This window comes from Lissotriton helveticus, chromosome 7, assembly GCF_964261635.1.
Source record: "Lissotriton helveticus chromosome 7, aLisHel1.1, whole genome shotgun sequence".
Taxonomy (NCBI): domain Eukaryota; kingdom Metazoa; phylum Chordata; class Amphibia; order Caudata; family Salamandridae; genus Lissotriton; species Lissotriton helveticus.
The window spans coordinates 1,860,343,290-1,860,365,752 of NC_136068.1; the positions used below are offsets into that span (position 1 = coordinate 1,860,343,290).

At 45.9% G+C, this 22,463-nt stretch overlaps 1 protein-coding gene across 1 annotated transcript in view; it reads left to right on the forward strand.

The window, feature by feature from the left end:
- Window positions 1–22,463, forward strand: part of LOC144769766 (putative DBH-like monooxygenase protein 2) — a 611,053-nt gene that overhangs the window by 240,590 nt on the left and 348,000 nt on the right. Inside the window, exons 9-10 of the mRNA XM_078653944.1 lie at window positions 8,291–8,387; window positions 20,144–20,203. Coding sequence (XP_078510070.1) covers window positions 8,291–8,387; window positions 20,144–20,203 — 157 coding nt within the window. The remainder of the gene's footprint in view (window positions 1–8,290; window positions 8,388–20,143; window positions 20,204–22,463) is intronic.

Below are 22,463 nucleotides of genomic sequence, written 5' to 3' on the forward strand. Positions count from 1 at the left end.
ACAAGAATGTGTTTCCCCCAGGGTAGCACGAGTTGGCAGCTGCCCTGGGGGCAGCGTATTCATGATAATAGGGCACATTTTCACTGTTCGCGCCTCGAGCACCTTTATAAAAGTGCGCTAGGAGAAAACAATGAAAATGTGCACTTATCATATTATCGGCCCAGGAGGCGCACTGACAGTGCGCCACCTAAAGGTGCATCCCCTAAGAGCAGCCCTCTGGAGGAGGAGAAAGGGGGTCTCATGGACCCCCCAAGACATTCCTGTGCAGGGGGGTACAGTCACTTACAGCACCTGCATGCAAGAGGGTCTATATTCCCCTTTAACAGTGCAGGTGGGTGCTTCCTGTCCTCTGAAAACACAGACCAGTATTAAAGCAGCTGCCCCATTTTTCACATGACTGCACTGCCCCGGGGACAGGCGTTCTATATAATAGGGTGAACTTTCCCTGTTTGAAGATGGAAGGTGCACCAGGAAATGGATTCAAAGTCGTATATATAAATCCATCAATTTTCTTTATTAGTAATAGGAGTAAAAGTGGACATCAGCCAACGTGTTTCGTTCCTTTGACCAAAGGAACTTCATAAGGGCTCCAAGTATAAAGTAGAGTGTTCAACACTTTCAAAAAGTAACTGTAATAAGTGTGGAGCAATCCGGGAAGATACCCCACAATAAGGGTCAACAAAATCCGATCCAGAATTCCAATCTAAGGGGCACATTATGATGGAGGATTTTCCGCATCCTCCGGGCCAGCGGAAGCCACCGCCGGCCCGGCGGATGCGGAAAATCCTCTGCGGACCCACCAAAGACCCACCGCCACATTAGGATGGCTGGTGGGTCCTGTTTTAAGTCCGCTGCTTTTCCGCCGCGGTTGGCTTACAACCGCGGTGGAAAAGGCCTATTATGGTGGCGGTGTCTCTCAGACACCGCCAGCCATATTCGGATGTCTGAACTTCAATGCCTTTACACGACGGCATGTCCGCTGTGCAAAGGCATACGGATTCTTGTTTGGGGGCCAGTTGCGGGCCCCCAGGGGTGAAGGAGGGGTGGGGGATGCACATGGGGGGTACCTATGGTACCCCCTTGCATTTGCGTGCACAGAGCGGCAGGCACTGCGCGGTGCCTGCCGCTTTGTGCATGCAATGCACAGCTTTCATTTTTAACATTGCGGCGGGTGCTGCTTCATGTTAAAAATAGAGGATGTGACCGCCAAGGTTGTGGTCACATCCTAATTGCACAGGAGGGAACGCCGCAGCATATGCGGACGTTCCCTCCTACTCAGGGCTCGCGGACGGACGCTTGTCCGTCCGCGATCCTAATGGGCACCTAAGTGTTCTGTTTCCCAGAGATACAGAATGTACGCCTGATCCTAAGCTTGTTCGTTTTAAGGTGCGCCATGGTGAAAACAGGGAAAGTGCGCCCTATACACAATAGGGCCCCTGAGTCAATATATATTACAAAAATGTTAATCTGATGTGAGGGCACTGGTAATAAATCTGAGATGCTGAAAAGCCAAATTTTGTTGCATTGGTCAGAAAAATCAGTTAAAAGAAACTCTTCAATCCAGGATGCACCTAAAATATCTTAAAGGCTTCTTGAACTTCAAGCCATATAGTCTTGGGTTAATGGCTAACAACACATAAATAGGTCAGTATTCAAGAGATAATGACTTTCCCATGATTTGATTTCCTAAAAAATCGATTTGCTGTTGGAGTAAGCAAGTGTGTGTATGCTTGTTTCAAACATATAAGAGTGGGTTATGGGCAATCAAAATGCAAACATAACAGGCTCTGAAAGTTCAGATTCCATGTAATATTGTCTGAGAGGTGTTGTTATGCTATGTAAGTCAGTGTCTCATAGGGCTGCATGTAGCTGAATGGTTTCTGGGTCTTGCTGATCAGATCGGAGCTTGTGAGGGTACTTCAAATGATCGCACTCTCTTCAGGAGCATTCCAGAATATAAACCTCCTGGATAGAAAATGTGTGATATCAAATTTAGAGACCCCTTTTATTAAAACTTCTGTTCTTAATGTTAGGCTGTCTAAATCTAAGTGAAAAAAACTAAGCCTAAAAATATTTTGAAGACAATTTACAAATGAGAAAGTTCTTAACAGCCTTCGCTGTCTTGTCCGTTTTCGACCTTCCATTTGCCCTGTGGTGAACCCTCCAAGCTCCTCACCTGGCTGTCGAGACCCTGACATTCCCGCCTGCCTCCCGCCGCCCTGCTGTTTCCCGTCAACTGACAGCGGGGCCGCCGAGTGGAGTGAGGCGAGGAGCTGCCTACAACTCCCGGCAGCCCCCGAGGTCTCCAGCCCCAGCGTCAGAACTCTGCACCAGGAGGCGCATAAAGGTATCTCCAATTGCAGCGAGCGGGGCTTCGCTGTCTTGTCCGTTTTCGACCTTCCATTTGCCCTGTGGTGAACCCTCCAAGCTCCTCACCTGGCTGTCAAGACCCTGACATTCCCGCCTGCCTCCCGCCGCCCTGCTGTTTCCCGTCAACTGACAGCGGGGCCGCCGAGTGGAGTGAGGCGAGGGGCTGCCTACAACTCCCGGCAGCCCTTGAGATCTCCAGCCCCAGCGTCAGAACTCTGCGCCAGGAGGCGCATAAAGGTATCTTCAATTCCCTCTCGCGGGACGCCGGGCGAAGCCCGGGCCAAGGGAGGGCCCGTTGTTGCCCGTTAGTGACCGATAGGGACCGGACCGGGCCGCCCTCCCCTTGGTTTTTGTGTTCTGCCAGCACCCTATTTTGGTCCTTGTCATTGTCGTTGTTGCTGTTTGCTCCTCTGCACAGAGCAATATGCCTGGTAGAACCAGGAGCAAAACTAAATCTGCTTTATCTGTAGCCCAGATTACGGGACCTATAGATCAATTTATCTCTCGAACTAATGAGGTTATTGACCATAGTATTTCCCTCTTGGAGCGAAGAGTATCTATGGACCTTGCTAATGCAAGATGCTCCTCGTTGGGTCTTTTGGCTACGGTGCCCTCTCCCATACACCAAGCTCCTACCGCTTCTATTCTGACACCCTATGCTACTAAGGCAGTTATCCACACAGTTCCCAGTACAGTGGATCTGTCTGCAACCCAATCTGAGACTGACTCCCTCTCGTCAACAGACTTAGAAAACACCCCAGACCTAGAACTATGTCAAACATCGGAACCTCTGGACTCAACCTTAGATAAGCAGCTCCGTGGAGCTAGGGAAGGAGCCATTTCTAAAAGGGGAAATAGTAAGCTACATGGTAACAAAGTGGTCCCTAATACCCCTTTGGAGTCCGGGGGGGGTCAGTTTGTACAGTCCACTCAACCCACTATAAATTCATCAAATCCAAACAACTCTGTAGTACCTACTATTAGTATGGAGAACTTTGATAACCTAAACAAAACATCCCAGATGGGCGGCCCGTGTAGAGTTTGTAACCACACCCCGCAAATACTAACTACCATTAAAGAGCTTTTTATACAATACTTAAAGCCCTTAGAAACTAGTCTGAGGCATCTGGAAAGCCAGATAGCAACTTTATCACGTACTCCCCCTTTCGCTTCTACCCTACAACAACCAAAACAAGGGAAGGGAAATTCTACTCATTCAATAAAAGCCCCCCAACCGGTCCAAACTGGCGTGGGAATTAAGCAGCCTTCAGGGGACACTTCGTCTCACATGAAATCTAAGCATGTCCCCCCACCAGCTCAATCAAATTCATCGATAGGTGTCCCAATGACTACAGGACCCACTGCCACGACCCAGAATCCTCCAGGGTTGGTTAAAAACACAAAAGCAAATATAAATCAACCTACTATTAATAAACCGTCATCTTCATCCCCTAAAATAGAACTAAAATCCTTGGCGACAGACAAAAAAGGAGCACGATTAAGGCGTCCAGTGCATCTTCCACCCGATGCATCCCCCTACACGATTATTCTTACAGGAGTACCTGAATTAACCGAGGGCACTAATGAATCTGTTTGGTCTCTCAAAAATAAGGTCATTCAGTGGCTAAGTTTAAATAGACCCCTTGAGCCCTGTCATTCCGGTAGGATCTCTACCGTTCGTAGAGTAACTTGGATAGGGGACGAGCGCAAATAAATCCAGGGCGACTGCATCATAGTTAGTTATGATGATCCAACTGCAGTCGACTTTATCTGCTCCTATCCAACTTTGGGGAAAAAAGGAGGTATTGACGCTCAACATCTATCCTTTTTTTACCCTCCACTGAATACACACCAGTATTTCCCTATTTCAAACTGGCAATATCCACGGGAAGGACAATGGAATCAGGTGGGTCATAGTTACAGTAACAGAAATAGGCTCAGAGACTGGCAGTCTCAGTCCTGGCATCCCGGCAGGCCCCACCAATCTTTGGAGGGCTGGCAGAGCTTTCAGACTAGAAACAGATACGATTGCTTGGAAATGGTTGACTGACCATTAGCAACCATAACGAGTATGACTCAGGCCCCAAAAATCAGAGACGACTTCTCATGCCCTGGTCTGCAATAACATCAGTCTAAATTCCAAACCAAATTAGAACCAATTTTGTGGCCCAGCAATAGTATTAAGACAGGACTCACCACAGAATCCCCCGATACTATCTTAAATGCAACAATGATCAATTCCTTAGAGACCTCCATGGGAGCAACCGGTATAAATTTACACCAGACAAGACACCCGGTTATTATTAAAGAAACCCCTATGATCCCACCAAGCTGCCCACCTAGGCGATTTCCCGACTCTCAGATACCATCCCGGCTAAACGACCGGTCTTGCACTGCAGCCCTGAGCTTCTCAATTTTATATTGGAACGTCGCAGGACTGCGTGCTAAGCTGGTATTGCAGCCATGGCTTGACTCAGTGAGGGAAGACCAGTTAGTTTGCCTCCAGGAAACATGGTCAACTATTCCGATGCATTTACTGGGCTATAAAACATTTCACATCCCAGCAATCCAGGGAGCTATGGGAAGACCAAAGGGTGGCCTGGTGGTGTATGTTGCTAATACCTTGCCTACTATATCCATATGCAAGCTAAAAGAATTCCCGAGCTACCAAATATTGCAAATACATTTTACCACAGATAGTATTTACATCTTGGTTAATTATTATAATAATTCAGACACAATGGACTGTATAAAAACATTAAATGAAATTACCACTTTTTTAGAATCTTTGCAAAACGAACTTCAGCCATCTTCTGCACATATAATCTGGGGTGGCGATTTTAACCTCCCCTTATGAACTAACTATAAAAATGGAAACTGTGGCCTACAGGACGAACATGGTAGCCCTCTGTTCCATGTTGCCCATACCATCTGCGGCAACAAAGTAAATGAGTCCCTCTTTTCTTTGGAGCTTGACTTTGCAAACAACCTAGTAGAACCACAAGTAGATTTTTCCCCAACGTTCCACGGTAGAGGACACTTAACCACCATTGACTATATCTTGACCTCTCAGATCTTAAAGGGTCAAGTGATCAATTTCTCTACCGGGACCAACGTTTCCAGTGACCACTTTCCGATCAGTGTAAGGGTTAACCCAAAGAAGGCTAAATCACACTCTATCACTTCTAGCCATCTAAGACAAAATTCCTTAACAATGAACAAATTGAATGGCTATACAGTTAAATGGGCTAAGGTGGACCCAGTTGTAACAACGGAGAGAGTTCTTGCAAATTTTAAACCTTGGGTACTTGACTGTTTATCAATCGATTCCTCGCCCCAAACTATTGTGGGAAGCTTCCAGAATATCTTGAAGGTAATTGGAAATGAGTTCTCTGGTAAGTGTAGGAAAAATAAATCTACCTCTGAGAGATGGTTCAACGCGGATTGTCGTAAGGCCCTTTCGAACCTAAAGGAAGCCCTCCATAGACCTATCCGGGATACCTTGGAAAGTTCTAATCTAAGGAAACATTATAACACAGCCAGATTGGAACGCAGAAAAGAAATTAAGAAAAACCTCTGGGCACAATTGCATGACAGTTGCCAAACCAAAGACAGTGTCCTCTTCTGGCAGGTTATAAGATCTCCCTTTTTGGCCGACACCTCAAAGGGACAGCACCTAGACGTTGCAGTCACGGCAGCTGAATGGGTCTCTCATTTTTCCAAGATGTTTGGAAATTCCCCCACGGACCCACTAGGAGAAGATCACAGCGGAGGGCACAAACCAGGAAAGATCAGCTACCCGATTAACTTACTCTTCAACCACGCGGAAGTTGCAAAAGCACTCAAGGCGTCTAAACTGGGAAAAGCTCCCGGGCCTGATGGAGTTCCACTGGATTTTTTCCTCCACAACATTGAACTCTGGTCACCACTACTAACCCAGGTCCTGGCAGCAGCAACATCAATAGGGCTGTTAGAGTCATGGTCAACGTCAATTTTGTTCCCCATCTTTAAAAAGGGTGACCGTAACAACCCGGTCTGCTACAGACCAATTTCCCTCCTGGACTCCATGGGCAAAGTTGCGGGTCGGGTGGTCTTGGACCGACTACAATCTTGGGCCCGAGAAAACAACATCATGACCGACCTGCAATATGGTTTCCAGAGGGGTCTTGGGACTGTGGAGCAGGCCTTGAATCTTGCCCTTTTGACAGGAAAGTATGTGTGTGCAAAAGGAGGTAACATCTTTCTCGTGTACGTTGATCTCAGTGCAGCATTTGACAGTGTCCAACATTCCAAACTTTGGTCTATTCTAGGGGATCTTGGGGTGGACGCCGCACTTATAGCTTTTCTCCGTGCACTCTATTCCGACGCTACGGCACACGTCCGTTTTGGAGTCAACGGAGAACTATCACCCTCTTTTTCCATAGGAAAGGGGGTAAGACAGGGTTGCGTACTGGCTCCCTTCCTGTTCAACCTTTACACCAATGGACTAGAGCAGGCTCTGCTGGAAGGGAGCCACGATCTACCCCAAATAAGCCATCGCCCTATACCAACTCTGCTTTATGCAGATGATTCAGTCATTATAGCTCGAACACTGAATCAACTTCAGAAACAACTTAACAAGTACTGCTCCTTTATGAGTTCTTTGGGTCTTAAAATTAACATAAAAAAACATTTACCATGCACATTGGTCCTAAGGTCAAGAATCCTAAGCCAATCCTGGTGGATAAAACAAGATTGGAAAAAAATTCTGCCTATCCGTACTTGGGCATCTTGGTGGATGATTCTTTAAGTTGGCGACAGGCCACGGCCAGCAGAAAACTTCTCTTCCAGCGAGCAACATCAGCCCTGGTTTCATTCTCGAGGAAGCTAGGTAAACCTGCACCCCCCGAACTCTTGAAAATCTACTACGCTAAATGTCACAGTGTGGCCATCTATGGAGCGGGTGTTTGGGGATATGGCCCAATAGACCCTATTCAAATAATAGAGAACAGGTTTGTCAAATATCTGCTGGCACTCCCACAAAGTGCTCCGAACTACGCTTCACACAACGAGCTTGGTATGGAATATATCACCGATGTCATCCGTTCCCAACTGATCCTCGTTTGGCAACGCATATGGACCAAACCAGAGTGCCATCTGACTCGCTCTCTGATCACGGACTGCATGGCTCTAACCAACTGGCGCAGGATTCCGTGGTTAGTCTATGTGCGGAACTTTTTTAACGATCTTGGCCGTACCTCTTACTTTGAAGATCCACCTAGCGTGGAGGACATCTCAAGAAAAGAGTTAAAGAAGATGTGTATGGACCATTTGAGAGAACTGCGCAACCAAATAGAGATCGTAAAATCTTCGAACTCTCAAATTTGTGCAGTGCAACTTGTTAAAGGCATCCAACCATACTTGAAGTATTATTTGTCCAACCACGAGAAATATCTTTTGACAAGATTTCGTTTCAACACCTTCTTCTGTTTAGTTTCCTTTCCAAAAATTCAAAATTGGTCGAGTACTCTTATGAACTGTCCTTGTGATGGAGTATCCACCCAATCAACAATTCATATTATTTTTTCTGTAAATATTATAAAGCACCACATAAATTTTGGATTCTCCCACTTCTCCGTTCTTCCGGTCACAGGTTATGTTACCCTGCATTTCTTTCCCTACAACTTTTGGACTTGGTACATGTAGCAAAGTGCATAGCCATCTTTTTAAAAGCGAGTATCAAGATACGCCAAGCTCATAACTGAACAGACATCTCCACCTTCAACCTTGTGCTAATCTTCTCAATGTTTTTAAACTAAGTTGCAAGTTTTGTGTTTTTAATTCATTGTTTTTAAATTCTGTACTTTTTATGGTTGCTAACAAGTGGTAATCGAATAAAAGATTTTGATACTGATACTTAACAGCCTTTCATTTCTACAAGGAATGGAACCCAGACGGGATTCTTGGGCCGAGACATGTCCTACGACTTCAGCCTACAAGAAACAAGATACCTGCCTGCGATCATACCTATCAAAATGGTAAGTGCTTTACCTGGGACTGAAAAAACTGTTGTTATCACTGAACTACTTCAATAGACACACTCCTGCAAGAGTATGATTTAGTATTGCATTACACAATTACATTCATGCTTAACAAGTTTGTCAATCAATCCGAATTTGCAGAATTAATACAATTACAAGTATTTCTACCCGCTCGGTTCTTTACTGCTCATATGTCAAACAAAATATTAACAACTGAAATTAATAAAATATTACAGACCACATGTACTAAGAGGCAGGTTATCAACATGTATTGCAAACTGTTCACCAACATGCAGTGTGCCCATCTACTAATAGGTCACATTGTAACGTCTGCTCTCGTGGGGGTTGCAAAATGACGTATCTAATTAATATTGATTAGACAGCTCACTATTTGCAACACCCTGTGATTAGCTACAAACACAGAGATGGTGGTCATCAAGGAACAGCAAATCACTATTCCGTGTTTATAGTTTCGAACAGGATACTTTTTTGAAAGCAGCCCATGTTCCTTAAAAGGATCGGTTTTGCTTTAAAGAGTGAAATATCACTGGGCCAGATTTACATAAATTTGCTTCATAGTTCAGGTACTAGCTCACCACTAGTCTCTCCCATGACTCCTACTCTCGGTACTGCAGCCTTATCATCTTACAACTCCTCTATTGCAGATTCTCTGTCTGCTATCTGAGCAATGGGACCCAGCCCTGTTGCCTCAGGGGTTGTGGTTGATTTGCCCATACCTCCCAAGAAATCCAATTGTAGACGGTGCCTTAAACAGCCTAAAAGCACAATCACGTCTTTGATACAGGCTGCTACACTGGCTGGTTGCAAAACCAAGGAGAAAATCGACCAGCGCCACCCCCCCCCCCCCGCCCCCCCCCCCAACGCCCTCAACTCTTGGTGTGCAATGTTGTTCAGGGGGTAATACCATTGTTTACTTATCCCAAAAGGGTGCAGGACAGCCTATTTACTCGCATAGCACCTAGCTGAAAGCAGCACTTTTCCTGATAGCTGTACACCTAGATGCGTTGAAATCTCAACTCTTAGCGTCTCTGTCCCACCTGATTTCCTCGCATCACGTTGATATCCCGCATTTAACTGGACATTCCTGCCCGGCCACATCCCATTCTCATTTCCCCGCTGTAGCACAGTCCTCAAGTTGGTGTCCTGTGGCTGATGGAGGCTCATCCAATTTAACATCCCCCCAGTATATTCCTCTGAGTAGTGCCCAATGCTCAGCCCCCCCCAACAAAACACATCTAACACTGCACTAGTTGCAAGCATGGAACCGTGCCCCGTGATCCCCTGTGGGTGGGTACCAACAGCAAATACCGTACAATCTAGCACCTCAACCTGCCCGCGGCCTGCCCTTTTGTGGCAGTACGCATTGTGGTTCCACCCTTTTCCAGGGGCTAACATGAATCAATGTATATAATACATCTCTGAACTGGTTGGTGAGACATACAAATTCTCCCATTGTGCATGCTAAAGTTATCTTAATGGTCTGAAGTCGAGCTTGGATTGGGCGGATAATTTCTGATTCACCTGGAGACTGTGTTATTGTTAATTTCAGATACCCATTTTAGTTCAAAATCTATTATTTGCGGTATGTCCACAGCCAGCCACCAGAAGAGATATTACTTTGTTACTTTTGGGGTTTTGCTATAAGCCAGTTATCCATCTAGAAAACAGTTTGAGGCACTTCCCTACTGGAATCCCCAATCTTTCTATGGATCCCACGCATGACTGTCAGCCCCTGCAGTTTTTTGGTCCCATTGACTCTTTTACTCCGAGGCCACCACCTGAGATTTCTACTCACGCTCCAACAGATTGTGGCAAAAGGCCTGTCACTATTTGTAGGTCAAGCATTCGAGACCTTTTGTATATACTTTTTGTATATACTTATATTTGTATTTACTTTGTGGGCCCTGGAGATCATACCTAGGGCTTGTCGGCTTCCGCTTAGGGACTTTTTTTTATGTTCAACTGCCTTTATTTCACTGTTTTGATAGAAAACGACCAGTAAAGGTTAGTAAAATACCGGAATTGCTTTCTGCTTGTTCAACTGCCTCTAATTAACTGTCTTGATAGTAAACGACCAGCAGAGGTCAGTAAAATACCAGAATCACTTTAGCTTTCTTTAGATTCCAGTCTATAGAAATTGTCTTCTACGAGCACCCGTAGACAATAATATTTATTTCAAATCTTTTATTTTCAGTGATATGACCACCGAAGGCCCTGATTTTATATTAAAAACAGAGCTTTGGACTATACCATTTCCAGCTGAAAGGCAATATTTCTCTCCATGTGTTCCCATACCTGGCTTGTCACACAGTTTGATGCTTACTTTCCCTCCATGTTAAAGAACAGTAGATGTTTCAGCACCCAGGCTAGTGTGATGCATGGCTAAACACATATAAGGTCCCAAAGGCGAGACCGATTACATTGCAAATGCTTGTTTCCATTCTGACGGCTAACCCTTTTGATGCCCTCTCATCAATTGATTGACTCACTCATACAGCTGGTTAATCTATTGTATCTGATTCTGGCCATAAGTCCCCTATTCCTTCCCATATTGGTGCCTCCCATGGCTCTCTCAGTGATGGCTTATTCACCCATTGAGCTGGAATGTGGCGGCCCTCAAGGAGTAAATTAATAATCCAGAATGGCGGACATTTATAAACAAATTTGATGCCATAGCCCTCCAGTAGACCTGGGTAACCAGGCCAATTACGATAGAAGTTTTTTTTTGTTTTGTTTTTATTTTGGTTTTTTTGCATTATGTTAAAAGGATGTATATATATATTTTTAAATTTTTATTGAAATAATAACAAGAAAAAACAAACAGACAAAACAAGGCATAAATACGGTTGATAATTGGTCATGGGTTCACGTAGACGGTGCTCCAGCGCTTACAGCATATACAACACATTCGGTATCTATAGTGAGGGGGGGCAGCGAGGAAACCGTCAATAACAGACAAAAAGTCAATACTTGGACTGTCAATCATGGGGACATTGTGACATCGGAAAGCAAATCATGTGGGGGGGTGCAGATATCTCCACGATAGGAGTTCCATTGTGACTAAATTCTACTCCATTTCTTGGGTCGGCCCCGTGACACATACACAGTTTTCTCCCTGAACATACACCAATCCATGTTCTCCTTCCATAATGATACAGTGGGCGGCCTATTGGAACCCCAAAGCTGTGCAATATCCCTCTTTGCAATCATATTACCGAGGGTCGCCCAAATCATCTGCGCCGTATTATAGTCATTGGGTTCCCAGACATTAAGGAGACAACGCCTGGCTTCGGGTAGTAGCGCAACACCAGTGACCCTTCCCATTACAACATGCACACGGGACCAAAGCTCAAACACCACCGGGCATTCCCATAGAATGTGGAGGAAGGTGCCAATCATGCCGCAGCCTCGCTTACACAGATCATCCATTGAGTAACCCATGCGAACTAGACTCGGACCAGTGACGTATACACGATGGAGGATCTTACGTTGAACAAATCGAAGGCGAGCGGGTATGGCAACCTCTTTGGGCGAGGACAAGGCGGATTGCCAGTCCTCATCATCCAATTCTAGACCATCCACGTAGCCCTTAGGCACACCAGCAGATCAGCTCTATTGTTTATTAGCTTCTTATAAATCAATGAAATTGTGCTGTCGGGCACATGTCCATCGAGGATACGATCCTCAAGAGGTGAGCACTCAGGAATGTCTGTACCCACGTCAAAAACCGACAATAGGGCATGACGGACCTGGGCATACCTGAAGAATTCTCTTTGCCCGAGTTCGTACTCAGCCTGTAGCACCGCAAAGGTCTTAACGTCGCCTTTAGACCAGAGATCCCCCACCTTGCTGATACCAATCATATCCCATTTATCAAACCCTTTCGTTCGCCACAAATTACCCAAACATTCAGAATCATACAAAGGGGTCGCGCGGGTAAGTCTGTCACTCCATCCAAGAGCCGCAGTCGCATCGTGCCACACTCGTACAGCAATATTAGTGGGTCCTGCTAGTGTTGTACGGAGCCTCTTGGAATACAGAGCCCTGTTGAAGTTCCCCCTCGGCAGAAGATGTTTATCCATTGTAAAGGCCGGGGCAGGACCGGGAGCATATGTTGCGTGGTTAACCGCACTCAATTGAGAAGCCCAATAGTAGCGCCTAATGTCAGGGAGGGCGATACCTCCATCATACCACGGAAGCGTGAGTTTAGACAGGGCAATACGCACATGTCCATCCCAGACTAGTCGCCTTTGTAGACTCTCCACCTCTCGAAAATATCTAGAGGGAACAGGGTCAAATGAATTCTGGAGAGCATACAAAAATCTAGGCAGTGACATCATTTTAAAGAGAGCCGCACGACCAAGCAGTGACAATGGCAACTGACGCCAGCGTGCGACATCAAGCTTCAGTCGTTGAAGAGGGGGTAGCAAATTACGTTCATAGCGAACGGTGGAATCCAAGGAGACATAGATCCCCAGGTATTTGAAACCGGTCTAAGTTACTTGAATTGAAAATCTACGGGGCAATGGGGGGAGTCCTCCAGCTAAAACGTAGACACAAGATTTAGTCCAATTAATAATGAGACCCGAGTTCTTTCCGAAGGAAGTCAGAACATCGAAGAGCACATTAAGGGATTTCTGAGGGGAGGTAAGGTATAGGAGGATGTCATCCGCGTAGAGGGAGATACGATCCTCGAAATCGGGAGCCCACCGAATGCCCTTTATAGAAGGCTCCCAACTGAGCCATTCAGCCAATGGTTCCAAAGCAAGGGCGAAGAGCAACGGAGACAGTGGGCAGCCCTGTCGAGTGCCTCACCCAAGCATAAAGACATAGGACACCTTCCCGTTAACCACCACCGGAGCCAGGGGCTTCTCATAAAGAAGTTTAACCCAAGCGATGAACCCCCGGCCGAATCCAAACTTTGAGAGGGCCGCCCAAAGGTAGGGCCATTCACTGCTATCAAAAGCCATGGTAGCATCAAGGGAAGCTAAAATGGCCAACTCAGTGAGAATCTCAGCCCTCGCAAGAACTCCGTGGAGTCTCCGGAGAATAAGGGCGGTGTTTCGATGGGGGATGAAACCAGACTGATCCGGATGGACCAAGTCCCCGATAACCTTAATCAAGCGATTAGCCAACAATTTAGCTAGAATTTTGGGTTCGGCATTAAGCAATGAAATAGGTCTATACGACGCACAGCGATCACGTGGCTTACCCTCCTTGTGGATAACCACAATGGTGGCGAGTTGCTGATCAGCGGGAAGGGAACCAGAGTCCAGAGCCTCCAGGAACATCCCCTTTAAGTAGGGCACCATTTTGTCAGGTCGCAGTTTGTAGAGTTCAATGGGTAAGCCATTGGGGCCCATTGCTTTGCCAGAGCGGAGGGAACGTAAGGCCACCGCAACTTTGTCCACCGTAATGGGCGCGTCCATGAGGTCTCTATCATCATCTGAAAGGCAGGGTAAAGCAATGTCCCGAAGGAGCAACCGGGAGTCATCCTCGTCTCTGTCGGAGACCGAGGCATACACTGTTTGAAAGTGGTCAACAAAGCAATCAACAATCCCAACTGGGTCAGTAACACACTCGCCATCCGGCCTCTTAATCACAGGGACAACACGATTCACTCTCTCTTTCTTATCCAGCCACGCAATCAGTTTACCAGCCTTGTCCCCCACGTCATACAACCGGCCCTGTTGCTCTCTGTTCCTCATCTTCGCCGCATCAGTAACGAGGGCTCTGTAATCAGCCTGCTTCAAACTGTGGGAATGCAATTTTAAACGTGTAACTCCAGAATCAAGATCATTCTCAAGTGCAGTTATGTTGGTTTCAATGCGCACAAGTTCCTCATTTTTAGCCTTCTTGGCAGCAGCAATAAGTGACAGTGAATGCCCACGAATAACCGTCTTGAAAGCCTCCCACAGCAAAACAGAAGAAGAAACAGACCCCACGTTGTCATTGAAATAATGATCCATAGCTTTCACAAGTTCAGAACGGGTTTTAGGATTACGGAAATTCCAAGGGTTGATGGGAGCCACTCTACCCGCACTGCCTACTCCAACCTGGAACCGAAGCCACAAAGGAGAATGATCAGAAATACCCCTGGGAAGATGACGTACCTCACTAATGAAGGAGGATTGAGCTGATGGCATTAAGAAATAGTCTAGCCTGGAGAGACTGCCATGCGCCCCAGAATGGAAGGTATATTGAAGCTGCGTGGGGTGCATCAATCTCCAGCTGTCTATAAACCCAAAAGTCTTCAGTAGGTCACTCAGCCACATAGGAGACCTAACCAAATCTCGGGGGGGAAAACGGTCAGCAGTACCAGAAACAACGGAGTTAAAGTCCCCACCAAGGATAAGAAGACCCTCAGGTAGCCCTAGTATAACCCTACCCAGATCAGCATAAGTGGGGGCCTGTAGGCCCGGAGGGACATATATCGAGAGTATGGAGAGCGTCTTCCCCTCCCATCTACCCGTGAGTGCAGCATAGCGCCCTCTGTCGTCAAGTGTCACCTAATCAATCTCAAAGGGGAGAGAAGACCGGATGAGAATGCCCACCCCCCTAGAACCAGAAGTGAAACCAGAGCGAGCGACTAGTCGGTATCCATGCTTGTTCAAGGCTTGACATATGTTACCAATCAGATGCGTCTCCTGCAGGAGAGCGATATCGGGAGAATGGCGTCTGAGGAACTGCAACACCACCCCTCGCTTTATCCTGTCTCCCAACCCATTAACATTCCAGGACAGCAGTCTCAACTCACCAACCCCCATCCCCAAGAGGGAAGCAGAGCACCCCACACATGAAACCCAATGACATGAGCAGGTAGAAAACACAATACGATGCCTTGTGAAAAGAAACAAACACACACACTCCCCCCCCAACTGATGCCCTTTACAACGCCCCCCACCCTGCACCCCTGCGTATGATTTAGAAGCCACCCCAACTTGCAGTGTGCCTGTTGCCCCATAATAAAACTACTCTACACAAAGAACCCAGGAGGAGAAAGAGTCCCCATTAACCCCCGCCACCCTCAGGCCCATCCAGGATAAAAAACAAGAGAACCAATGTCCAGACTCAGCTGAAATAGTAGGAAAGTTCAGACGCCAGGATCCACAGTGTCATTTCTGCTCCGGCGAGTCACTGTCGGCACCGCCGGGGTGCCCAGTTCGGTCATCCCTTTTGGGCAAAGAGTCAAGCCAGTCACTGACACTGTCCGGGCGATCAAAGAAAAACGTTCGTTCCCCACATTCGATACGAAGTCTGGCCGGAAACAACATGGCGTACTTGAGTCCCAAGTCCCGCAGCTGTCTCTTGACCCCCTGAAATCCCATTCTCTGCCTTTGAACAAGCGGGGTAAAGTCAGGATAAAAGTTCACGGAGGTATTTTCAAACTTCACAGGGCCTTTGTCCCGAGAAGCCTGCAGGATAGCGTCCCTGTCTCTAAAGTGGAATAATCTAGCAACAATGGGTCTCGGAGGGGCACCCGGCTTAACCTTCCCACCGGGAACTCGATGTGCTCGCTCAACCGCGAAGAATTTAGTAAGCCCAGCGGGAGCAAGATAGTTGGAGACTAGATCTTCCACGAGGAGGTCAGTAGCAGAGATCTCGGGATTTTCAGGGACACCAATAATGCGCACGTTATTGCGACGGGACCTATTTTCGTAATCCTCCAGATGACGGACCATCATGTCATGGGAAGAACGTAGGTTCCCGATCTCAGTTTGGACTTCCGTAACATCAGCAGTCAGGCTGGAAGTCTTCAGATCTAACTCCTTAACCCTCTCATTGGTCTTTGCCAGGTCCGCTCTAATCAGCGTAACGTCAATGGCCACCGTGTCGATCTTGGAGGCAAGAGCCTCATATTGCTGTCCCATGGAGGCCTTCAGACTGGTGATGGCACTCATGACATCCTGCAACGATACTTCCGAGGTCGCGGCAGAAGCAGCCTTAGGGTCATCAGGCGAACGGCAAGCACCGCTGTGGGATCCCTTTAGTTGGGAATAGTGATCCATAATGTTCGTCTGGGTCAGACCCCCACGTAGAGGTGTCTTGGTCTTGCGTTTCTCTACCTCGGGTTTGGAGGCCATATTGGAATAGGGACCCGGGAGGGGTCCACGCGACCTGGTAAAAATGGCCGAGCGTGATGTGGTCAAAGAACGACGAAACTGGACCAAATTAGCACAAATGCCAATAATGTTGAAAACACAGCGATCCGCTGGGATGGCATTCAGCAGTGTGACGAAACAAAGCAGGATCAGGAGTCGATCTGAGCGGCTTTTCAGTCAATCCGCGCCAGGAGTAGAAGCGAAACTGAAAGTTAGACAGGGGCCGTCCGGGGAGGAAACCCCTCCGGCCGTTGTTGTTCAACTACTCCCCGGCCTGCAAATTAACCGAGCCCCCGGTCTCGCCTGGGGCGAGCCGTGAAAGTTACAGACGATGTAGAAGTGGACCCACGTCCGATTTCGATTTTTCAAAGAATGTTGAAATCAGCCAGAGTTTATCTTCAAAAGCCCATCTTCAGATTCAGGATATAGTAAGGATAAATGCGAAGGGCGGCGCGAGTCTCGGGAGCTCCTTGCTCACACGACCATCATGCCCGCGAAGCTCCTCCGATAGAAGTTTTTTGCCTGTTATTCAAGCCAAGAAACCCAGGGGAGAGCAGTGGGAGGCCTTACGGTCTGGGTCCACCTTAATCTAAGTGTGGATGTCAAATCTATTGAAACTGGAACTCCATCTTTACAACTTAGAAATAAGTGCATCCCTTTTACATTATATTTAATAAATTTTTCCAATAATTGCTTTGTTTAGATAAAGTATTTACATTCTGTTAATTTGCTTCATTTTCTTTGTAATTTGTTACCACACAATGGCCCGTACTTGCTATTTTTAGATTTTAACGCCAAACTAGGCAATGTTTTGCAGAAGGAAGGGCCCTGAGTAAGAGAAGACCAGGTGGAAATCCCTTCATGGGCCTGTCAATGGTTTATGATGTTACTAGAACTTGGTATCAATGCTTCCTTAGTCAATTTTCTGTACTGTTTACACAATGATCTGAGAGCAAAGGTTCATATTAGTGCTAAAGACGAGATGTTACCATAGTTCATTCTGAAGTGTGGTGTCTGCCATGGGTGCATATTGGCTCCCCTACTTTTTATTATATACATAAATGGTCTCTGCCCATAAATGACTTCTAAAACCAAAGGGAATGATGGACGGAGTGTTGAACATTGCAAGCACTCACCCCCAGTCAACTGATCTGGGTTTAATCCATTATCATTCTTTAGCTCACTCCGCCACCCCAGTTCAGATATGGCCATATGCAAATAAGTCTGACCCTGTGCCTCATGGGAACAGTCAGCCCGAACTGCCAAACCATGCCTTCCCTGGACCGGAAACAAGCATCCTGAGATTGGTTTCAGACTTCTAGTGTCGTTGACACCCCAGAATAGCTGGCGTTCAGGTATCTGTGCTGCGGAATGCATGTGTAACTCGATCCCACTGATCCGTACTCCAAACGCTTTGCACATGCTGATGGTTTGTTTAATCTTATTCACAAGTAACCTTGGCCTAACTATGAACTGCAGCAAATTGCAAACCATGCCTTGCGAACCTGGTAAAAAAAAAAACAAATAGACTTATTATCAAAAAGCCAGTCATTGGCTAACTCCCTAGGCACGTGGCACTCCCAGGCGACTTCTAGCCGCTTGAAAATAGTAGATCGGTGGGAGCAGATTCTAATCTTTCTAGCACCTCACTTAAAGGCAGTCTTTTACCCCTCTTACAAGTATGTAATCCTCAATGTATCCCTGGGACAATTTATACGGCAGGGGTGTGTGTTATCAAAATATTTCATCACTCCAGTCCAAGGAGAATTGCATCTGTCGGAGGCTGTTAGACCGTCCGCCTAATACCTCGACCTACATTGTCCATGTGGGGCTAAGCCAGCAATTTATTGAAGATAGGGTGTATCTGGCTCCTTTATTGCTTTGGATTAGTAATTTTTACACTCTTTATTGATTGGTTAAAAAGAAAACCATTTACAATTTAAAACACGACTGGTTCGAACAGTATAAAATGCCAATACTAGATGTTAAAAATGGTGGGTTTTAAATTACTAAAAAAATTAAGGGAATCATTATGGGCTTTCTGATAATGTAGTCTCTAGTTCGATTGTTGGGTTTTTTAACATGGCCGCCGTGCTAAGATGTCGAGGGATTGCTTGTGAATGTGGCTTCCAGTAGTTTTGACGTTTTGTGGACGAATTTAGTAAGCCCAATGTTTAGCTTGGTCTTGTTAGGATTTAGGGCGGCCAATATTGCTTGGCGGCAAGATCGAACTCCCAACCTGATCCATCGGCCTCGCAGTAATGACTGTCTGGCTGTGAGCAATGCAGGTCCATACACAAATGATGTGTTCCATTGTTTCGGAATGATAGCCACACAACCTGCATTCAATACATCATTTTGGAGTGTATCGGATTGGGTCATGAGCACTCAGTACTGTGGCTGGGTTATATATCAAGGGCAAAACAACAGTTGGTCATTAAAAGCATTGGGGCAGTCAACTCTTATTTTTTTCCCACAAACGTAAAATAATAAGATAAATTGCGGGTTAAGCAATTATTTTTGCAGTCCCGTGAAAACAGTTGACTTGTTGCTGAGACCAAGAAAAGCACAGTGCTATTTTATCAGAGGTCATTCCCCTCTCCCGAGTTAGGACTTTACCTTTCACTTGAAATAATGCACTTGGAGATATCATTGCTATTTCGTGTTAGATCCTGTGCTGTTTAGGGGGAGGTGTGGCGCAGTGACCAGAGAGGCTTACTCCGGAGCACGGGGTTCCCAGTTTGATCGCCGGCGGCAGCTCACCTCAGCACCATGTGACACTGGGCAATCACTCACTTAATCTCCTCGACAGCCCCAAACACCTTTAAACCCTTGAGGGGGTGATAAGTTTGCGCTTTACAAAAAGTAATTCAAAAATACTGTCTGATGGCTTTTGTGTTTTGTAAGCTTGTATGCCATAACAGGGAATGCTGCTCCACCTTGTTCCCATGATGGCATTCAGTCTTTGTTAATTATATGTTCTTTTTTACATATTTAATTGTGCACGTATGCACTGTCTCAAACAATTGTTAAAATCCCTTGGTCACTTTAGGTGTAAAGAGGCCCTACATCATCTACAATTGCTGAACACTCCCAGCATTTGCTTTAGGGTATGTTCTGTTTTGAAAGCTGCTATAAGAGCCAGGAGATCAATGGAGGGCTAATATTACCCCCAGGTGGAGGAAATCACCTGCTTTTATTACTGTCATTTTTGTTCTGTATTGACAACATCTCATTATTACTATTATTGGAATTTCAGAGTCCTTATGAATGATGCATTCTGCAGCACACATAGAAAGCAGAAAACAACCTCAGTGATTGTTTTTGTTCCCTTACTGCGCAAAAAAATCATCCCCGCAATGCAGACACCCTTGCACCACGGTGCAAGGGTGCCTGCGTTACTGTGTTGGCGGTCAGTTGTGCGCCCGTGAAGTGGACAGCACAGGGAGGCATCATATTCTAATATCACTCACCCCTGTGCGTTTAAAATTACTCCCCACAGCGCAGCAAAATGACTTGCAGCATTGCATCATTTTGTTGTGAATGAGGCCCAGAGTACATGCCTCCTGAATTCTTCAAAATGTATGCCTAGATTTGGTACTAAGCAATTTCTTAATTCTCTAATTACAGGGAGATGAGTTGCAGACGGTGTGCACCTACAACACATTAGGACGTCCCAATGTAACATTTGTAAGTTCATTATTAAAAATCATACTTTCATTCACCATTATTAAGATCCATGCAAGGAATATATCACCAGCTGTGTGTTTGCTCCAACAATCAACTTTGGGTTAAATGTCAAAAGCTAGTCTGCACTTGCAAATCTTCTGAATTGCAAATTCACATAATTTGTTTATGCAAAACGGGAATGCCTTTTTCATATGTGTTAAACCAGGAATATGCCACATTATTTCGCATGCATTTACAACGCATGGTGTGACAACGGGGTCGTCACAATGACCACAGTGTTTGTTCGCATACCGTTACAACGCTAGTCGGAACAACGACTTGCATTGTAATGGGCTCTGGATGTTGGAATAGTATCATTTGCTATTCCTACTCCAGTCTGTGCGGACAGTAGGGAAGGTGTTGGGTTTTTAAATCCAACCCCTTCTGCCCCTTACAATGCAAGTCATTGTTCCAACTTGCGTTGTAACAGTATGCGAACTAATAATGCGGTCGTTGTGACAACCGCGTTGTACGCCATATGTTGTTTCACATGCGTTTGTTAACGCTGTTTACCATTAAACCCATTTATGAGTAAAAAAATAATTTGCAACTTATAAAATGGGTTTACCGACCCATATCAAATCACACTTAACAAGGGGTGTCAAAGGGCCGTTCCCTCATTATTGCAATTTGGAATGGTATGTATCAATATTTTGCAATCACAATTGTGAGTGAAACTGTACATCGGGTATGGACGAGGAAGATGGTAACTGATTGGCAATGACGAAAGGGCCCTCCTCTGGTGCGACTGGCACAGGTAAGAGTGGTGGAGCGGTAGGGGCGGGGGGGAAGTCGATAGATGATGGGACAGGTAAAATTAAAGAAAAAAATAAATAAAACCACTTACCTTGTGCTCGCCGCGTCGCAGACTCGGCAATGTAGCGAGCGCAAGATTAGAGTTTTTTTTAATTTATTTAAGTTTACCTATCCCTTTGTCTGTCGACTACCCCCCACTCCGCCCCCTTGCTCTTAACTGTAGCAGCCCAACTGGTTCAAGGAGACCACTGCCTACACTCATGATATTTTCGGAAAATGAAAATATTTTTTAAAGCAGCAAGAGTGCTTTTACAGAACAGTGCTGCTTTAAAAGATAATGAATCCATTTTTGAAATGCAAACAAAGCTAGTTATTCTTCTGTTCCTTGTGGGCCTCCATCCTTATATTTATAGCCAATCACACAGGTTGCACATAGCAACCTGCCCAGTTATTATTCATTTTGACAGGTTGTTCTGCAACTGCCTGTGGCAATGAAATGTGTTAGTAAGTAGGTTGCATCACAAAATTAAAGGCTGTTTGCAAACACCAGTGCACAATTTGATACCACTGTTTGCGATCAACCTTTTAGTACATCTGGTCCTTTGTCTCCAGTTAACCTGCAAGGTCGTGAAAAACAAAAACAGAGGAAAGAAAAAGAGCCCCAATGACTTTGGACACAGTCTTTGAGCAACAGAAAACTGTTATTTTCCCCCAAATTCTGCTAAACATGTATGTCAAACAAATATTCCCTAACCATATACATTAATAAAAAATTCCTAGGGTGAGGAACTTATGGCGTCACTATGCATGACCATAAGAAGATAGTAGATTCCTATGCAACCAAAAAAGCAAAGCTTAAGTTTACCTAATGCTCCAACAGTCCTTGTACTTGTGCACCCTTGTGGGAAAAGGCAGCAGAAACATGCTGAGTGTGATCGATACTATCGCTTCAGGGGTTGTTGCAGGTGTCAGAGTATCCTTCTATTCTTTCAAAGGTTTTCATCTGAGAAGTTCTTCAGTTTTGAAGCACAGTAGAATGTACCATGGAAAGATGGTGGTTTCAAGTTGTGAGTGGGGACTTACCTTCACAATATGGAGGAAGACAAACAGTTGGACACAATAATTTGCCAGATTAATGTTTTTGTGTTCAATATTCAATCAATCAATCAAGGAATTTGTAGAGTGCACTACTCACCTGTGAGGGTCTCAAGGCGCTAGGGGGTGGCGCTGCTACTGCTCGATCAGCCAGGTCTTGAGTAGCCTCTTGAAGGTTAGTAGGTCTTGGGTCTGCCATAGGAGGATGGGGAGGGTGTTTCAGATCTTGGAGGCAAGGTAGGAGAACGATCTGCTGCCCGAGGTCGCTCTTCGGATGCGGGGGATGGTGGCAAGGGTGCGGTCGGCAAAGCGGAGCTGGTGGTTCAAGGTGTAGAAGGTGAGTCGTCTGTTGAGGTATGCTGGTCCGGTG